The 20,318-nt window shown below is 43.1% G+C and overlaps 1 protein-coding gene across 1 annotated transcript in view; it reads left to right on the top strand.

The window, feature by feature from the left end:
• The window catches only part of DNAH9 (dynein axonemal heavy chain 9), a 224,899-nt gene that overhangs the window by 175,080 nt on the left and 29,501 nt on the right, over positions 1–20,318 (top strand). The window contains exons 55-57 of the mRNA XM_044454085.1: positions 11,015–11,208; positions 15,007–15,155; positions 19,686–19,813. Of these exons, the coding sequence (XP_044310020.1) occupies positions 11,015–11,208; positions 15,007–15,155; positions 19,686–19,813 (471 nt within the window). The remainder of the gene's footprint in view (positions 1–11,014; positions 11,209–15,006; positions 15,156–19,685; positions 19,814–20,318) is intronic.

Below are 20,318 nucleotides of genomic sequence, written 5' to 3'. Positions count from 1 at the left end.
TTATAGTCAGGAGAGACTAGGAAGAAGTTTGCAGCTTTTTGAAGACTCCTGAAATAACAAATACAGGGCCAAAAACCAAAGAATGAATCACAAAAACCAAAGCAAGGATGGAAATCCAAGCTAAACAAGCTGCTATTATGAAGCCATTAAGATGGAACATGCTGTAGCTGAGCACATTTTTCCTTTGGGAAGCTTAGCACAAACTCTCAAAGCTTTGCAGGGTTGTGTTTAGGAGCAAGTATGCAGCCCTCACCATATCATGTCACAAAGGTGTAGGGCTCCGTTAGATACAACCCCCCCCCCCATGCACACACACATATCTGAGTTTGTCCTCTAGGGTAAGATTGGGAGCAGGGTTGGGTTTACCTTGTACCCTCTTAAAAGAAGGCGTAATTTTCCAAGCAGTTGTGGAGTGCTGAAATAACTGGGATCTCATGGTCCAGTTGCTTGATTCTTGCTTTGGTGAGAGAAATAGGGGAGGTAGATATGCCCAGTACTTCTCCTGGGTCTTTCTTCTGGGCAGACTCAGGGGAAGTACCTAAAAAGCAGCAGGGGGCTCTTTCTCTGTAGTGTCCTGAGAACAGGGAAGCAGGCTATGCTTTTCAGGGAGAAATAGATTCCTGCTTCAGGGGGTGGTAGTTTCTGACTGAAATGTGTTAGGAAAAACGGCTTGATCTCCGAAGGGTAAAGGGAGATGGCAGAATTGGCATGGTGCAGTGTTGCCTGTCACAGCAGTAGGAAGGAGTAGCTGGGAGCAGAAGTTACAATGTGGTGTCTGACTGTAGCTGCAGGATTTGGATACCTTCTGGGAAAGGGTGACACTCACCTCTCCCCCACTCCTCTTTGTACCATTCTTTGATGAATAACCTCAGCATACTTTCCTCTCTTGATACTGCACCTTAATGTCCTGCACCTTAATGTGCTATTAAGGAAGATATTTTGACTAGAATAACAAATGTGTATGTGAAAGAGAAGGTGAATGGAGCGCATTGCATTGCATGCGGGCCTTGAGCTCCTGCCAAGCTGTCACTGTGATTCTGCGTGGATGAATTCGAGCTGTCTAACACTCTATGCTTTGGGTTTTCCAGTTTTGAAGAACGTTGCTAAAAATTCTGAGACTGAAATAGTCTTGCTCTTCCCTTTTCCTCACAAAGAGAGTATTTTAAAGAGCAAATGCGCCAACTCCATTAATCTTTTGCTCATCAGAAATTAGGTATTTGGACAGCCCCACCTCTATTTTTAGCTTTTATATAGGCAACTTAAAACAGATTTAATGTGAGTTATGCAGTAGAAACTAACTCATGGATTGAGCACATAAAGGAGACTTGCACAACCTGGTTCCCTCTAGTTCTTTTGTTTGGATTGCAATCCCTATTGGCCTCAAGCAGGCCCAGTAGTGAGGAATGATGGGGTAGTAGTCAAAAATATCTGGAGGACACCAGGTTTGGATAGACAGTATAAAGTTTTTATTTCTTTCTCTTATTCATATAAACCATGTTCTAGTCATAAATGTGGGCCAAGTTGCAGCTCAACTGATGAGGTCCTCAAGGGCTCTCTGAAGGTTTCTTATCAAACTGTCTTTTATGATGTGTGGCTCTAGTTTCGTGTTTACTGGCTCGACACCCATTCCTTTCACTCTGCCCTCTGCAAAATTCCTAAAGTATCTTGTCCTACTCTGTGTCATTTTTAAAAGTGCAGTCGCAACACTGTGCCTCAGTGCCTTCTCTCCTTCATATTCTTCTACTTGTCCTAGCTTAATCCGTAAAGGAATTCCCTTATTTTGTTTTAATTTAGGAAACACACACAACATCATTTAAGTTTTCAGTAAATGACCAGGAGACTTAAATACCAATTTCTTGGCAAGAATTCCACTAAGGCAATTCATTCACCCTCTAAAAAGAAATGACCAAAAATCATACTTCAGCTAGGTGTTGGTGTTGCTGAAATGAAAGAGCAGAGAACTCAATCAGCTTTATGACAGAAAGTCCTCTGGAGTCTTGGACCACCAACACTGTGGTGGTTCTTCATACTGCTGGGTGTCTGTGAATGCTCCTTCTTCACATCTGATTTATTCTGCCACAGAGGATAAAACTTTCTGGGAATAATTCTAAGTGCTTGCATAATGCACAGAAGTAGGCATTGACTGGGTTCTCTTACATAAGAGAGTGGGGACAAATTTCTGGGCAGGCTCAGTTTTAGGTGATAAGGCATCCTGGCAAGCCATGGCTTCTAGGAGTTGCCTCACCCATTACAGTGTGTCATCTGAATTCAGGCGACTGTTATCATGATCACACATGAGAGCAACCTGTTTGGCAAGGGTGATGGAAATTGCTATTGGTAGCCACCCCACAAAGGCCCAAATGGCACTTGGAGAATGGCTGGCACTGACTGGCTGCCCTCTCTATTGCAATCACGGGCTGTTCTTTGCTTGCTGCAGCCCTTTTCCCCAGTTGCCTCCACCCTGAGATCATGATCTCCATCTTGGTTGCTGGCTTTCACAATCCCTGTTATGATAGTAACTGACAGGCTGCTTCAAAATGCCTAAGTGGCTCCTTGGAGAGGCATTCTGTGGCTTCAAACCTAGTGAAAATGTTTTTTGGATCCCTGAGTGTCCAGCAGTGTGTGTATACATCATGTTGAAATTCGCTTAGTTCCTTTGCAAGTTCCCACCTATACTGTTACAGGGATCCAAAAACAGGAAATGGCAAGGCAAAATGCATCTGGTACCAACTCTGGATATTAACTCAGAGAGATTTCAGGTAGCCTTTCCCGCTCCACTTTCATTTGTTTTACACCTTTTAAGCTCCAAACCAAATGTCTGAGCAATCTGTAGGGTTTATACCCCCTTCAAGGCAAGGTCCTTATCCTTATCATGGCAAGTGTCCTAAGGCTAGTCTCATTTTTCCACTTGTTCCTGAGATTCACAATAATTGGGAGCATGGAAAAATGTAAACCACCCTCTTTAAACAGAACTGGATCTTCTTAAAAGGAGTGTTTTTGAACAGGCTTCCCATGACTCCTCACCCCCACTGGGACATATGCAGGCATGAATGCAGTGATTAAAACTGCAAGGTTTTAAGTTTAAAGCTGCAACGACTTCTGCTTTATGTTTTCTGTTTGTCTTTGTTCTTCCCATCACTTTTCCTTAAGGTGGGAAGGGGAGTGCAAATCTTCAGTTGTGCCATGGACAGGCATCATGTGGCATGTTTACTTGTATATAAATTTATTTATTCAAGTACCACATTGAACATGCTCCCGTAGCACTGCCACAATTTTACTCCTTGACTGAAAAGGCAGCATCAATCAACGATGTACACTGCACGTATAATCTTGTCTCTCTTTTCCCCCCACAAGCAAGGTTCCCCTTTGTTTCTCTGTTTGTTTGCTATCTGCCTGGGGCACAGTCTGTCTTATTGCCTGCCCCCACAGACATACATCATCTTGCTACCCCTTTATCAGTGTATAGCACCAGATGCCCATGTTCTCTTAGGTAGTGAACCCTTTTCTAACTCCACTTCCTTTCCAGGTAAAAAGCTGTGGTACACCGAGTCAGACCATTATCCCATCCAGTTCAGCATTACAGCATTAGCTGGCAGCATCCGTCCTGGTCTTCAGGCAGGGATTTTTCCCAGTCTTCCTGGAGATGTCAGGAGTAGAACCGGAGACCTTCTTCATGCAAAGCAGAGGCTTCACCACTGAGCAAAGGCTCTTTTCTCCTTTCTGGGAGGGTTTCTTTTCTGAATGCAAAAGTCCCAGCCAGGGTGAGAGGAACGGTCTGTTATGAGTTGAGTATACACCTGGCTAGCATGGATGATTCCCCTCCACCCTATGCACCTCCCATCCCTATCACTCTCATCTTCCCTTTCTGAAGAGGAAGGATTTTCATTATGTAGATATGAAAAAGCAACTGAAAAGGCATTGTTTAATAAATGTGGTGTTGAATAATGAGCACTAAGTACTGGATTCAGCTTTCGAGAGGGAAACCAAACCGGCTGCAGAGACAAAGCTGCATATTAATGCTGTATTTATAATTTTGCAGAATACAGATGATAAGATTGTGTGTGGAGGGAAGAGATAAAGGAGCAATTCATGTATTTCTTTTGACAAAGGAACAGAAGAATCTTCTTTCTCCCATCCTGTGTACTTCAGAGTCCTGCAAAGTTTCAATTCTTGTTGAAGATTGATTTTGACATAATCTGCTGCATATATGCAAGGCACATTGGATTTTGTTAATACTGCCACAGTCTTTTGATCAAGATTGTCTGATAAGACCCACCTACAGCTTCCTTGAAGACCTCTGTTTAAAATATTAATGTGCTAGGATATCAGAGTGATAATTGAATCCCTTCCATTCTGGAGATCTAGTTTCTTTTTAGAGCATCTCTGATAAAATGCACTGATTACTGCTGCCCTGAACAATTTTAGCTGTTGTCCTCTGTCTCTGTCCTTGGAATGTTGTGATGTCCTTGGTGGTAGGGATTACTTTCCTTTTGAGTAGGTGACCACACAAGTATCCTAGTAAAAGAGCACTTGGCACAAGTGTTGAAAGAGCTGGAAGGCAACATTGAGGCTCATGATGGATGGGCTTTGGGAACCCCCAGACATTTCAGAGTCTCAGTTACAGGTGTCTGTGACTGGGTGTTGACCAATCAAAATTTGTTGAAACGTTATGATACAGATAGACTATTTTTAAAAAACATTTGACACCAGTGGCACCACTTTTGAAAGAACTCCCTTGTTGGAGCTTGACCTCTAGCTAGTGGCAAGCTGGCCTCCAGCATGACCTGTGGTGAGTACAGCAAAAATGGTTACAGAAACTCTGGCCAAAGCATGAGCAGTAAGCCACTTTTAAAGTCAATGACCTCATTCACATGACACAGAGTAGTTCATTTGGGTGATTTAGCCAACATTCAGTTGTGGCACCCATGGGTGCTGCTTTGCATATCCAAGCCCCACTTGAGGGGTTAGCAGGTCATGTAGAACTGGTGAACATGTGTTATGTGATGCTTAACAACCCTCACATAATCTATGTCTGCTAGGTTCACACGGTACAGAGAAAATACAGAATGGTGGCCGTAGGCTCCCCATGCACGCTGCAGCCCCACTACAGGCTAAATGACCCAGGGAGGGCTGTCGTATCATGCAAGCCAGTCTACTGTGTGAGTTGTGATGTTGTGGAAAAAAGAAGTAGAGAGAATATGGAGCTTGTGGATGGATAGCTAGAGTTCGGAAAAGGAAAGGACAGAGCACTTTTTGAGACTTACACGGGGAATAGAAATAGAACCATTATTGAAAAGCCACTTAGATGCATTTGGAATTAAAATGAACCATACTGCTCCATGTGATGGTTGAGGATCAATGTGGTAAACAGTCCATGCATTCTCAGAAGAGACATGGAGCCTCTGCTGTGGCAAGGCTGCTTTGCACTTATCTGCATGGGATGTGTAAGTCGGGGCAGAGTGTAGGGAAAACCAGTCAGCAGATAGTTTAGAGCAGAGGGGGGCCCGGTATACTGTTTGGGAAAGGCTTCTGAGGGCGCAGCCCAACTGCATGCTTAGGCAGAAAAATATCCTAGAACTCACAGCATTTCCCAGCCAGATCTTTTTCTGCCAACACATGGATCAGATTGTACCCTTGCATACTTAAAGCCAGTGCTGGTCGAAAGAACTTCCTGAGAGTTGCTTTGTTTAAGATGTTAAATTACCAGTTTATTATTATTGGTATTGAAAATAGTTACTGCATAAGTTGGCCATGTTTCCACTGCAATTAAAAATGATGAAAAATGTTTCTTGATTTTACAGCTTTGGTTTATGGGTGCTTGTAGCATGAACCTAAATGTTTAACAAAGCACATATTTATTAGCAGCATACAGAGACAGGAAAAACATGTGGAGGTTGTTATCTCTATCAGGAGGGCAGCCAGCCCTCGATTACTTTGCTGCGGAAGCTACAGGCACCATTCAGTGACTACTGAATCCTTCGGAGATGGCAGGCTTTCTCCAGAGAGCATCTCTGATGTGCCTCTCCAGAATTCACAAGGTGTGTTCTTGAGTTAACCGCTGCCGAGTGAGAATGCGTCTCAGCATCGCCAACTGCTGCATGGCAGACCCGGTTGTCTAGTATGGGGGCATGGCATGTCTTCAAAGTATCATGTAAATTAATGTTGCTTGTGCAGTCTACCTGTTATTTTTATTATAGGAGGAAAATCATAGCTGGAGCATAATCTGGGGAGTGATTGGCGGGGGCAGACTTAGTGAGCTTGTCAACTGCTATATTAGTAATAAGGGCGATTAAAATGTAGATCTTGCATGACATACTGATTGAAGTTTTACATACCCATCATGGCTTTATTTTTGCCTTCATTAGGCTTGTGTTCATGAGTTGAATAATTCAGTTAATGCAGCCAAACAAAAAAGTCAACTCCAGCAAATGAATAATATAAAACAACATGTAGTCTGGAAGAAGATGGCAAATAATTCATTGTCTGTACTGAACCTTTGTATTAACAGCTTGTTTCCTAAATGGAATAATTATCCACCAGTGTGAACATGCTACATACCAGCCTGATAATATTGATGGAGTTCCATGCTTGTATAAAACTACTCTTATACAAATCTATGGTGTGACTACACTTAGAATACTGTGCACAGTTCTGTCTCCACACCCAAAGAAAAAAAAATTGTAATGTTGGAAAAAGTGTGGAAAAAGGCAGCTGAAATTGAGGGTTGGAGCAATTCCTCTATGAGGAAAGATTTACAAAAGCTGAGGTTATTTAACCTACAAAAAAAGTGAATCATGGGAGACATGATAGAGGTAGATAGATGCTTGTTTGGAGTATAGAAGGTGGAGAGGAAGACATTTTTCTCCCTCTCCCGTAATGCTAGATCCCCAAGACACCCCATGAACCTGACTGGTGGGAGGTTCAGGACAGATCCAAGGAAGCACTTCTTCGCACAGTGCAGAGTGACATACGAAGTTCAGTGAAGGCCGTCATGTTGGATTGCTTTAAAAGGGGATTGGCAGATTCATGGGGGAGGATGGCTACTAGTTCTGGTGGCCCTGCACACCCTGCAGTAGCAGAAGCAGTCTGCTTATGTGCAGCAGGTGCTGGGGAACTTGTGCATGCAGGTGCTGTTGCCCTCACATCCTCGTTGTGGGATCCTGTGGGCAGCTGGTTGGCCACCCTGTGAACAGAATGCTGGACAAGAAAGACCCTCTTTCTGAGCTTGTATGGTTCTTCTGCTGTTCTTCTGCTGTTCCAAAGCTATTGGCCAGCTTTGGAAAGAGCAGTGCTGGCTTCGGGTTTTGGAGGGCCCTTGCACAAGGCACCGTCAGTAGGCCCCTCCCTCAGTGACTCGCCAGCTGCTGTTGCTCTTTCTCATTTTTGTCCTGGCCTGCATGCGTGGCAGGCACGGGGCCAGGGAACAAGCAGACAGCAGCATCAGTGGCACCTTCTTTCCACCACTGTCTGGTCCCGAGAGGGACGCAGAGAAGCAAGTGGGTTGCAGTAGCACAGCTGTGGTGCTCATGTCAACAAAAACCAGCTGGCTTGCGGGCCTTCTGCAGGTGCCCGGCCACACTTACCCTTGGTGCTGGTCCTGGAAGAGAACTTCAGATAAACGCTACTGGAACGGGGGTGGGAATTGGAAGTTTCACTCTGTCGCTTCCACTTTATTTTTCAGCCATGAGCATAAAGACAGATTGCAATTTATCAACACCTAAGCCAGAAGAAGTTCTGAATACCTATCCTGAACATTTAATCAGTTTCTGCTGCCCGGAGGCTAAACCAATTCACTTGGAAATAAGCACCGTTTTGTTGTAGAAAAGTGTGATATATTTTAAAAGTCAAAATAATGAAAATAAGCATCTGTAGCTGTATGCATGCCTGGCTAATCACCCTGACTATAACCTACTGTTAAGAATAAGAAGAAAGAAGGGATTCTGCAGCAAAGAAGGGATGCTGGATTGGCATTCCCAATCCAGCCTGGAATGGGCCTGTCGCCTCTGCCTTCTGCTCTCTGCATGGCCATTCCAGGCAGGGACAGACCAAGCTGCACCTGGACCTGCCTTTCTGCCTTGAGGAAGCAGGCTGAAAGGGGGAGTCTGGCTCCACACGTTTTGCGTAGCCTGAGGACTGACATTGCTGCAGTCCTGTGTTCATAGGCATACTTCGTCCTCAGAACATGTATGTTGCTGGGCATTCATCAATCACTACTTGTTTCTCTCTTTTATATTTTTTTCTGTGGGTATATTTATTTGTTGCAGAAGGTCTGAAGTGAGGTGAGCAGCTGTGGGGATGTAAGCTTTTATGGCTGTGATGCTTTGCTTGAGAAACTCTCTGCTCTCTTTCATTTGGGTGCTAGGAAAAGACCAATTTTTAAATTTTCCCAGGCTTTAAACATGCCATCCCTGGCTGTAATCATGTGTTTGTTGATTAGTTATCATCTCAGTTGAGTGCTGCAGGCCTGTAATGTTTCTGAAGGATATGGTCCTACCTTCAGCCTAGCCAGGATTAGTTTGATTCAGTCACTTCCAGTCCAGGTCTTCTGTGGCAATGGAATCTGCAGCTATAGCATATACGTTAGCTGTATGAACCCCAGAGACAATCAAGCTACCTGTATCTGTTAGTTGTTTCAAGTAGGGATGTTCACAGATTTTGTCAGCTTGGTTTCAGTGATTCACACTTCCAAGGATAATACACAGATCTGGCTGCAGTTATCCTTCAGTTTTCCCATATGGTTCTTACCTTCCCACATGCACCAATATGTGTGTATAATGCTTTTGTACGATTGCATGAATTCAAAAATGTGCATTTTCTTTCAGAAGCATATGTTTGGGTTTAAATGCAAATATTCATACAGTTCAACAATAATGATCCTGGCCCTCCTCTGTTTGACAACCTTTCAAATACTAGACAAGTGCTATCATGTCTCCCCTTGGGTGTCTCAAGACTAAACATGACCATTTATTTTCAGTTTCTCCTCACAGGGCTTTGTTTGTAGCCCCGGGATTATCATTGTTGCCCTCTGAAGCTCTTCAGTTTACCTGCATCTTTCTTAAATTATGGGACCCACCCAGAGCTGGACACAGTACAGAAGATGAAGTCCAGCCAGTGCTGAGTAGAAGGAAACTAGTGCTTTGTGTGATTTGAAAGTGATACTTCTGTTAATATAGCCAAAAATAACATTTGCCTTTTATAGCCGGAACACAGTGTTGACTCATATTCAGTTTGTGATCTATAACAATTCCAATAAACCACGTTGGGTTGGTTATTTTAAGAGCAATCCACAGGACATCTGACAGATGATTGGGCTTACTGTGGGTTGTTCTCCTCCTCCTTCCCCCTGGGTTCCCCAGCTGGTATCCCAGAGGATATGGCAGCAGGACTGACCTGCTATTCTCCGTGTTTCTGTTGTACTAGCAAGTCATTTTTTGGCTTGCTGTGTTTCAGAGATCACATTTTGCCACCTGTTTTTGTGGAACAATGGCTACTCTTTTTTGCAAGCCAAAAAATGACTTGCAAAAAATGCACTCCAAATGAGTGTAAACATTGCTTTTTGTTTAAAGTTTAACATGGCAATAGCAGCATTAAACACACACACACAACCCAACCACCATTGTCCTTCGAAAATTCCCTTTTAAGGGGACTCAGAATTTTAACAGCAGCTGTCAAACCTTTTATATGAAAAGGTGCGGGAATGCACTTTTTCAGGGAAAGTGCAAGAACCGCATCATTCTGATGGCTATCAGGGCAAAAAAGCTTGGGTATCTCACCGAAAAGGGTACATATCCCACAACCTCCATTTTGTAAGCAAAAATCATTTGTGCTTTCTCTTGACAGCTTGGCTTTTGAAAGATGCAAAGGGAAAGCAAATTGACAAGTGTGGCTGCACATTTGCACTAATCCAATTATATAAATAATTTGAAATTTTTATTTTAAAAATTCTGCTCATTTCAGGTACAGTTAAAAAAAAAACAACTGTGGCCAACCAGTGACAACCTCCCTAATGTGCCGCCAATGTGCCGCTTGGGCCTCTCGAGGGATCCGCCACTGGTGGCAGCACAGGCGGGATTGCCAGGCATGGCAGGTGTCTTGCTCGCCATTTAACTTTACCCTTGGCGGGGTCAGTTGCCCGTGTTCAGATGCACGGCAATTCACCAGGCGAAAAACAAATCCTATGACAGCTCATGGGCTGTTTGATAAAGGGGGCTATGTTCAAACAGTGCAGCAACCCAGCATGTCTAGCTAACCATATCCTCTGAACCAGGGCAAAGCAGGGAGAGCAGTGCCAGCTTTAAGTTTTGGGGAGCTGTTGGCAAGGCAGCCTCAGTGGGGCTGCTCCTTCAGTGAGTCCAGCACTGGTGCTGGCCGCGGTTCCTCCTCTTCATCACTGCTACCACCTGCTTCTTTGCCAGGCGGACTGTCAGTGCACAATTAGGTACTGGCCCCTGCTGTTCCTCCCTCACACCACCACCAATGCCTGCGCCATGAAGAAAGGAGAATGAACTCACCAGTTGCAGCAGTGAAGAGGAGGAGCCAGGCCGGGGGGCTCTTTGGAGACTCTCTGCTGGGCTGTTGGCCTGGGCAGGTGGCTGACTGGAGCCTGGCCCTGTGTGTGGGGGTGGCGCGTTGGGAGAAGCAGATCTCCACAGAGTAAGGTTCAGTGAGTATCTTTTTCAAATACATGCAATCTGTTCATGTCAGTAAGAGTATTGAAACCTGACTTTAAAGGAAGAGGTGGGGGATGCTGCTTTGAAAATAAAAAATGATTCAGAGAGCCTCAAGCTGAGAGTGGAGGTGTTGTATTTGTCAGTGGATAATTTGAGGAATTTTTTTCCTGAGATGTTTGCAGACAATTCCCAATGATTTTGGAAATTTTGAATAATTTTAAAGACATGCCAGAAACCATAGTATCCCCCTCTTAAATAAACAGCACAATGAGATACTTTAAAAATATAAGTACCGGATATGTGGGGTTCCTTATTTTAAATAAATTCTGTTCCTCTTTTTCCAGGCTCTGTCATCCATGGAACAGTTTCGCAACCTAGATCGAGATATTGAGGGTTCTGCCAAGCGCTGGAAGAAATTTGTAGAATCTGAATGCCCTGAGAAGGAAAAGTTTCCGCAAGAGTGGAAGAATAAGTCGGCTTTGCAGCAACTGTGTATGATGAGAGCCTTACGACCTGACCGCATGACATACGCCGTAAGGCAAGTCCTGTTCACAAGACTTCTAAGCCACATGCTGTCCAGTCAAGCCAAAAACCAAACCTTTGAACATTGTGTCCAACAAACAACAAATGAGTCATATAATAGGAGATTAAATGTCTTGTCCTCACACATTCATGTTCCAAGCTCTGAGTGAATCATTTCCTCCCATCTTCCTACTCGCCACGTAATCAGTACAGACTCAATCAAGGAAGCCCATTTAACCTCAGCCATATTCAGCACTGATTGCCATTTTCAGGATGCTGGTGGTGCACAGTGTATGCCATTACGTTAGCCTCTCTCCCTTCATCCACCACAAATAAATACTCTGCCTTTCAGGAATTACCTTTTGGATAGCTATTCCTAAATTGGAGCTGGGTGTGTCCAAACCTTCCATACACATGTTAGAATTCTTTTTGTATGGCAAAAGGAAGCCTCAAACTCTCTTGGAACTTTACATTAAATAATAAATTGTAAAAGTCAATCTGAAAAGTTTTGTTTGGAAATATCAAACACAGCTCAAAACAAATAAAAAAAAACAATTTCAAACTGACATTTGAATGGAAGATAAATTAATGCTCTTTTCCAACTGTAAAACAAGATATGCTTACATTAAATTGGTGAAAAAAATCCCTCAGAATCATTAATGGTGAATGGCTGATTTGTATGGAAGGTTTGCGTACATTTTGACATTTGCTAAAATAATCTCAAGGCAAGAAAGTTAGCTCAGAAAATGAATTTGCACCAAACACTTAACCACCTCAAATTCTTTGCATTGTGAGAATCAGGATGTTTTCTTTTGAACTAGTTTTATCAAGATGGCAGTTGACAAGGGTAACAGGATCACCATTACATTCTCTTTTAAAAAGAGACCTGTACTGCCAGGAAACTTACTATTCTATTCTGCCATCACTGTTACCCATTTGTGTTGGATCTTTTCATGGCATAGAATTGCTGGGCATGATGAGAAGCTGGGTGATCTTATACAGGAAGAGGCCAAGGTTGTCACTGTATATACACGTAGCAGTCTCAGTTCCCAAGTTATGCCCAAAATGGTGCTACCCAGAGGCAGGAGGGAGGAACCAGCAGGTCAAGGGATGCCACACAGTTGCAGAATGCAACAAACCTTTAGAATTAGAAAAAAAATTCTGAAGGGAAAGCCAGCTTTCCTTCACAAGGGATCCAGAGCAGCATATGTAACATTAAAATACAAATATAATGATGATTAAATTATTCTGTAAGAGGGATGAAAATGATCCAGTCCTTAAGGGTCACTGAATCCTGGCTGACTGTTGGGAAGACTGGGGTGGGGCCAAACTGAAGGGTTGTAATGCTGAACAGGGAGCGTTCTGTGCTGCATTCGGCTGTCAGTCTCATGGCATGATGATAATGATCACAAAGTGCTTTTTTCAGTGTTTCTTTTTTACTTAAACTACTACGAAACAACATGCAAATATAAATTGAGGTTCTTCTCAATTGTATGATAAACCCTCAAAAATCAAACCTCTCTCCCATAAAAATGTCCCAACACAAACTTTGTGAGAATAAGCCCTCTTTGGCCACTTAACGAGACCACAACTGGAACAACTTTGAAGTTGCATTTTATGACTTACATTGTTGCTTTTAATTATTAATGAATCAATTGCCAGTATATTTTACCCTGGGCCACCCTTCAGTAAAAGAGGTGAAGTACCATACAATTTTAAACCACCATCCGAACACACTGTGCTGTTATTATTTATTTTGCTCTCTCTGCCTGCTACAAAACAAAAGCCATTTCGATTTGGTCATTCTCTTCAGGACTTGTTTTATATCTTTTCATTAGAAATTATTGCTTCTCTCCCCAAACCATTTCTGTAAAAAAGTGAAAGAAGCGTGGCCTGTTCAAGGAAAAGTTCTCAGTGCCTCTCCGTGCCTTCCCAGGCAGAAATATCCTGCATGCTAGCACATCCCAATGGAAGACACCTGCCCCGTCTCTCCAGTTTCACAAGGAAACAATTTGAACAGAAACAAGCTGTATAATTTATTCAATTAGTAAATTGTGCTTGTCATTTCTCTGAGGCTGTACTAAAAAGCATGTCTTGTGGCATTACTTATTTGTTCCTTCTGGTGAAGGGAAGGAATAACAAAGTTTAGCTGATGTTGGTTGATGATGTAGTTATAAGTTATTTAGTGAAGCAGACTGAGCAAATGTAAACTTCAGGCCGGCATTTAAGAATAGTACAAGCACTTCCCGAAAAGCAAAAGGTCTTTTGCTCCATCTGGATTTGCTTGCTGTTTAACATCGTAGTCTCCTATTGGGTAACTTTTGATAATGTCCCTGGGCCTGAAAGCTCTAATTTGTCTTTCAACAGTTACATGTTTTCCTGCAGAAAAACGACTCTGTTTTCATGTATTGTAGAATTACAAAGTTTGGAAAGTGAATTATCTAAACCAATGGGTTTCAGTATGAGAATTTATCAGATGCCCAAAGATCCCAGATGGTGTGTGCAGGTTTCATTTTGGTTCGGTTCGGTTCTTTTCTTTCCCAAGTTTACTTAACAAGTGGTACCATCCATAATATCAGCAAGAAGTTGAGCATAAAGCAGACATGTTTTGTGGTTCATTTTTTGGTTTTGTCAGGGTTCACCCAACAATCTGAGAGCCTATCTCAAATGATGGGGGGAACATATCAGAATATACCAAATCTTCCACTGTATCCTTCAATGTTTACATATACCTGAAAAATTATTACTCCTGGTCAGTGGCCACTAAGCATTGGTCCCTGCTGATGTGCACATACCAGCAGCACCAGGAGGCCTCTTAGCAGATTGTGGCTACATGATTCTGGTTGGCCATCTCTTTTGCCTCTCCAAATCACCCAAGGGAGTTGGGGTGGAAAGGAGTGTGCAGTGTGCAGACATACCATAGTACCTTAATGGTCCTGTGCATTCTTGGTGAAGACACCAAGAATGCATCGTCCATGTATAATGTCATGGAAGATGGAGTACAAAATGCTGACGGCCCAAAAACATGTGTAGCAAAAATTGGAATACAATAGTTTAAAAGCAGCTGTTGTAGTAGCCATTCCAAGAGCTCTGGGGTCAGATCCCTGAACTTGTGTTTCCCTGTGTGGGTTTTCTTTTCTTTTAAATTTTTTAATTTAGAGAGGTGGAATCTATTGCAATTTTTGCTTTTCTTCCTGCTCCTAATTAAGCCTTACAGTGCACCTTTGTGGATTATGGTCAAGAAGAGTTATGGTATCTTAGACATATGGCATAAAGTCTGTTTTCACAAGGATCCGGTGTTTCTTGGTACTCTTATCTTTATGTGTCATATGCCCAGTGCATCTAAAAATTTAAAAATTAATAATTCTCTGAGCAGCTTGTAGTAATACTGGCACCATTGATACTGGTAACTTTAAGGCTTATTAAAACTGAATATTTCTAATCTAAAATACAGATTTTTCACTGTTTCTGAAGTATAGTAAATTACGTCTATCAAGTACTAAGGACAGCCCACATGATTGCTCAAGGCAATGTTTAAAAGCAAGCTTCCTAGAGAGCCTCAGGCCACAACTACCTAGTATGGCCTGCAGATATATTACATTGACAGGTTGTCCCTTCTCCCACACCTCCTTTGTTTCCAGTCTTGGACTTTGCCAGGTGGAGAGGGACAGGTGTCCCAGTTCCTGATCTCCTTCTCTAAGGTAACTAATCCTGAGATCATATAGGTTTCAGTAGGTTAATTCTGACTCCGTGAAAATGTATGGTAAATTTTATAAACTTACTGTGTATGTTGAACAGTAATCTCTCTCAACAGAGATTTTGTGGAAGAAAAGCTTGGGAGTGCATATGTGGTTGGAAGATCTCTGGATTTTGCAACATCATTTGAGGAGTCAGGTCCTGCAATCCCCATGTTCTTTATCCTCTCACCTGGAGTTGACCCCCTGAAGGATGTGGAGAAGCATGGTAAAGAAACCCTCACTTCCATTACACCGATTAAGCCAAATGCCAGTACAATGTGGTAGCTAGCTGGCTTTAGCAGAATGGGGGGTGGGGTCCCTGGGGAGGGAGCCTTTACTCTTGGGAAGGCGTCTCCTCTTGGCTTCAGGGTGAGTTTGCTTAATGTGTTTGCATAATAGAAAAGAGTTTAGCAGCTTTTGCTGGAAATTGAGCTTAGTCCCTTAGAAGCTAACCTCTTAAACTTTATTTTCACCTTATTCTATAAAGATGAAAGGTCTCTGCTTTCTTTTTCCTAAAAGACTTCCTTCCTGGCTGCTATGTTTAGTCCAGGACCTGTCAAGAAGGAAAAGCCTCATGTAAGGCTCCATGAGGTCTTCTCACTTTGCTGATAGAACATGCTTTTTGCCTTCCCTGTAGCTGACCTTACACAGCAGCTCAGTTCCTATGTCTCTCACCTGATACTATAAACAAGCACAAATATCTACGGCCATTATCTGAGTCAAAATGAAATGGCCCTTGCTAGGAAAGCATCTAGGTCAAGATTCGACCAGACCCATTGGAATCAATGGTATATGCTAGTCATTGCCAACTTTCCCCATTGATTTCAGTGGGTCTACTCTAAGCCTGACTAAGTCTAGACCCAGCCCATTGACAGCAACAGTGACTATGACTAGGTCTCTTAGGGTTGACTGAGTCCAAAAGGGAATCCTGTCCCTGATTGTCAGGGATTCAACTGGATCCAATGTTCACCATCTGACTTGTGAAGGAAGTCTGGGGTTCTCTCAGAGGCTGGCTGAGGCCAGGTATGAGTATCCTGCAGCTCCTTTGTGGGACTCACAGACCTAAAAGAAACTACAAAAAGTAATGTAAGTCTCTGTCCTAGGATGCTCTAGTCGTCCCCTGGGGAGCTCAAGTGCCCTCAAGGGGAAAATGGCCTGCATCTCATACTCCGTACAAATGCTTTCATACATCATCTTCAATCAAGAGGGCTGCAAAAAATCATAGAATCCTAGAATAGTAGAGTTGAAAGGGGCCAAGAAGGCCATCAGGTCCAACCCCCTGCTGTTGTGGACACAGATGACTGTCCAGTTGTGTGTGTGTGTGTTTTTTTAATGTCTCAAGTGTGGAATAGCCCATGACCTCTCTAGGCAACTGGTTCCACTGTTGTACTGCTCTGACAGTGAGGAAACCTCTCCTGATATCTAGCCTGAATCTGGTTTGTTGCAACTTGAGTTAATTATTCTGTGTCCTACACTCTGATATGAGCAGGAAGAGGCCTTGTTCTTTCTCTTTGTGACAGCCTTTCAGGTACTTATAAAGTGATATATCTCCCCTCAGTCTTCTCTTCTCAAGGCTGAACATACCCATTTTTCTCAGTCTCTCCTCACAGGGCAGTGTTTCCAAACCCTGGATCATTTTTGTTGCCCTCCTCAGGACCCTTTCTAATTTTTCTGCATCTTTCCTAAATCTTGGGGCCCAGAACTGGACACAGTATTCTATATGAGATCTGACTAGTGAAGAGAATAGGGGAACTGTTAGCACGTGTGCTTTGGAAGCAATGCTTCTATTAATGCATCCCAAAACAGCATTGGCGCTTTTTGTAGATGCATCACATTGTTGGCTCATACTTAGCCTGTTGTCCACAACAGCTCCAAGATGAACAGGATTGAGGCAGGTGCATGTGGGCAAGGGTTGAATGTGGGCTGACTGTGAAACTCGGGTTAACTCATTCAGCGACAACCGTACTCAAACTACCCTGAAGGGCTGAGTGGGGGTTATCACCTGGTTTGAACCCAGTCCGTGAGTTCTCTTCATAGATTTGTTACAGTTAACAAGTAGAATTTTTGTCATGTTAAGACATAATGGTGTGCGTGTGGTATATGTATCTATTGCAGTGGATTTAGTTAGACATTTGCTAGAAAATGGTAGTACTTTATTTTATCATCCCTTTTCAATTTTTATTTTAATTTATCCAAATTTGCAATAAAGTTAATTTAAAACACTGAACAAGTTATGGCTCCCTGTGACATAACCTGTATTTCTAAGCCGCCCCGAGGTTTCGGCAAGGGGCGGCATAGAAATGTTATAATAATAATAATAATAATAATAATAATAATAATAATAATAATAATAATAATAATATTTCAAATCAGCCCAGAGTTAGTCCTAGAGTATCTTGTCAGAACCCAGTGCATGACCCAGGATTTGTTCCAATCCCCGATTGTGGAGGGCTTTCTAACAGACCTTGCTATCAAAAAATAAAGCTGGTTGGGAAGTTAAGAACCACCGTGGAGACTTGGGAAAAGGGATTCCATTGTAGATCCTGTGTGTAAGTGCCCTTGAATATGCAACACACAGAGATGGTTTCCATGTTATATTTACAACACGAGTATTGTATTTCTAGCTATATACTTTTTATCTCTCTCATTTGTTCAACGTGGAACTTGAGTGCCTTTGAAAAAAATATTGCAGTCTCTGTGCCAAGAGGTGGTGCCAGAATTACTGGTGCCAGAATGACACCCTCAATGTAGGATATGCAAATCAGAACTCTAACCATCCAAATAGGTTTGCATTGCAAATCCTTGCAGTTGTCTCTTTTTATGTGCAAAAATGCCCTATGGCTTATTCCCATTATTTTCCAGGTACCATGTAGATCCAGACTTCAAGGCTTTATTTTGATGTAAGGGTTTATTACTCAGCTGCAAAAGAGGCATTTAGCTTTTTGTCATTCCAATCTAAGCATCCTAATGCACATCTGATTGGGCTGCCAAAGCATATATGGATCAGTGATGTGTGGGTGCTACTCCTCTTCCTTGCTGATCCTGTGAGCTTTTGTTATGAACTCTAAACAGGGAAGGGCTCCTTGTGGCTGTCTATGGTTGTACCTGGAAGCCTGGGACAAAGTGCAACATGTGCACCTTGATGGGGGGGGGGAGAACATGAAGATCTTGACGCGGGGAAATTGCAGTGCAGCAGTGGGAACAGCAGGCTTTCCCCTAGAACTGTACTTTTGTGTCTGGCTCACATTTTTAAAAAGTCCTGATCAGCTTCATTGTTCTTGGGATATTGATTAGTTGTGAAAGAAATGAAAGATCCTGTTTCCTAAGATATAAAAGCTTCACAGTCTGGTTGCTTGGGATAAATTCTTACTAAATATGGGTGACAAATAAAGCAGGCGTTCATTACGCACAAACTACTTCTTCCTCCTGATGTGCCTTGCTCTGGACACGTTCTTCTTTAAAAAAAGCAGGCATGGGGAGGGAGATCCATTTTGGGACTGCAAAGTGTGTGGGGGTTAACCTTCCTGCCTAGGGTGCTTTCTTGCTGAACACCGCAATTTCCCCCGTGTGTTGTCCGTGGCAAGAAACCTTATATTTATTTTGTAGGAGGTGTTTTTGAAATAAGATAACACAGGTGTGCTGGCTTGTTGCACACACAGCTTTTCTTTATGAATGGAGTTGGAGGGTGAGGAGCTGTGGGTTCCACTGTGCTGAACAGTGTTCTTTTCCCGTTTCAAAGAAGAAACTGTCTATGCTTCACAGGAGGGATTTCCACAATGCTGCCCCCTTTGGGGGCAAACAGCAGTTCCAGAATATTGGTGTAGAGGGTGTGGGGGGTTGGTATGACATTAGCAAGGGATGGGGGGTTAACACTCCCCCTCTTGCGCACTGCAGTGGTTCCAGTCTGGTTCCTCTCCCCGGCCCGGTGGCTATACAGCAGGACCCCCATATCTGTGTGGATTGGTTCCAAGCCCCCAGTGGATGCCTGAAACGGTGGATAATAGTAAACACTGAGCAATACACTATACAACAGCAAGTGGCACCCAGGTGGTGGCAGCAAGCAGCAAGTGGAAAGTGGGTGCTTGTGGGTGGTGGAGACCAGAGGTGAGCGGGAAGTTGGCACCCACGGGCAGCAAGTAGAGAGTTGTAAAATAAACAAACTGCATACACTTCTTTTCCCTAATTTCATTAATTTTTCCCTCAGCACTTTAAGACTTCCTTTGGCACTTTACAGCACTTCATGACGTCTCCTTCCAGCTGAAACCAACCACAGTTAACAGAAACTGTAGTAACTGAGCCAGTGGATATGGGGATTCTGCTGTATTTGCAGGAAAGAATTCATCAAGTGCTAAATAAGCTAGAAGAAGCATGCTATTCGCTAAGTATAACATTTGGCTTTCATTTCTGAAGTGAAGCCAGCACTAATCTACTGCATGAACCAAGTGCTTACTATACTTTAGTAGGTAGCCCTGGGTCTGTTTCATTTTACCAAAAGAATAAATACTAAGGATACTTCCCTATCTTTACTCGTATGTATGTTTATACAGATGTGTCAATTCTGTACAAAAGGCCTGTTTGTCTGTACAAACAAAAGACCTAAGTTCCACTTTTGCATTGTGTTGCGCACTAAAGAGATCTTGGAGAAGCTGGAAAGGTTCTAATGCTTTGAGACGGTTTCTCTTTATGAAGGAAGCTTGAAATCTGGGTGCTCTGCTGTGTCCCCCACTGAGCTGAAAAGCATCTGTTCCTCTTTCAGGGAAGAAACTTGGCTACACATTTAACAACAAGAACTTCCACAACGTGTCTCTTGGCCAAGGCCAGGAGACAGTGGCTGAGCAAGCCTTAGACCTTGCAGCAGCAGAGGGACATTGGGTTATCCTACAGGTAGGTTTTCTCTTCTGTGAGTCATCTATTGCAAACAGATATGGAGTCTGCAGTTGCTGACAGCTGGTTCTTTATAAAGTGTTGTGGGGGTGGGGCGGGGGTGCAGATTGGCAATATAATCAGCACTATTCAGGAAACCACCCATGTCTGCAGGTTATCGGCAAGTATTACGGTTTGCAAATTGAATGAGCATAAGTGGCAACAAGAACCCACAGACAAAAACTTCCTAGTTGCAAGTGAGATTTGAGGGTAATGCAATTAAGAGAGTTTTTAGGGTTTATGCTGCTTGTTCTGTGTGAGAGAGAAGGGATTCCTTTTCTGGGGTGAGGCCACTGCACAAATGCCCACAAAAAATCCACGTCCTTGATGAAAGAGGTGCTTGTTGCTTGTGCGGGGGCCTCAAGTCCTCCTGGCTATGCATGCTTTCTGCTATGGTGTGCCCGGGTGTGAAAGAGAGGATCAAAGAGCTGGTCCACATGACACAGCCAAGTCATTGCAGGTTACT

Source organism: Varanus komodoensis, unplaced genomic scaffold, assembly GCF_004798865.1.
Source record: "Varanus komodoensis strain SLA01 unplaced genomic scaffold, ASM479886v1 scaffold7_1, whole genome shotgun sequence".
In the NCBI taxonomy this organism is placed as follows: Eukaryota; Metazoa; Chordata; class Lepidosauria; order Squamata; family Varanidae; genus Varanus; species Varanus komodoensis.
The sequence above is the reverse complement of the archived record's forward strand: the minus strand, read 5'-3'. Positions and strand labels throughout refer to the sequence as shown.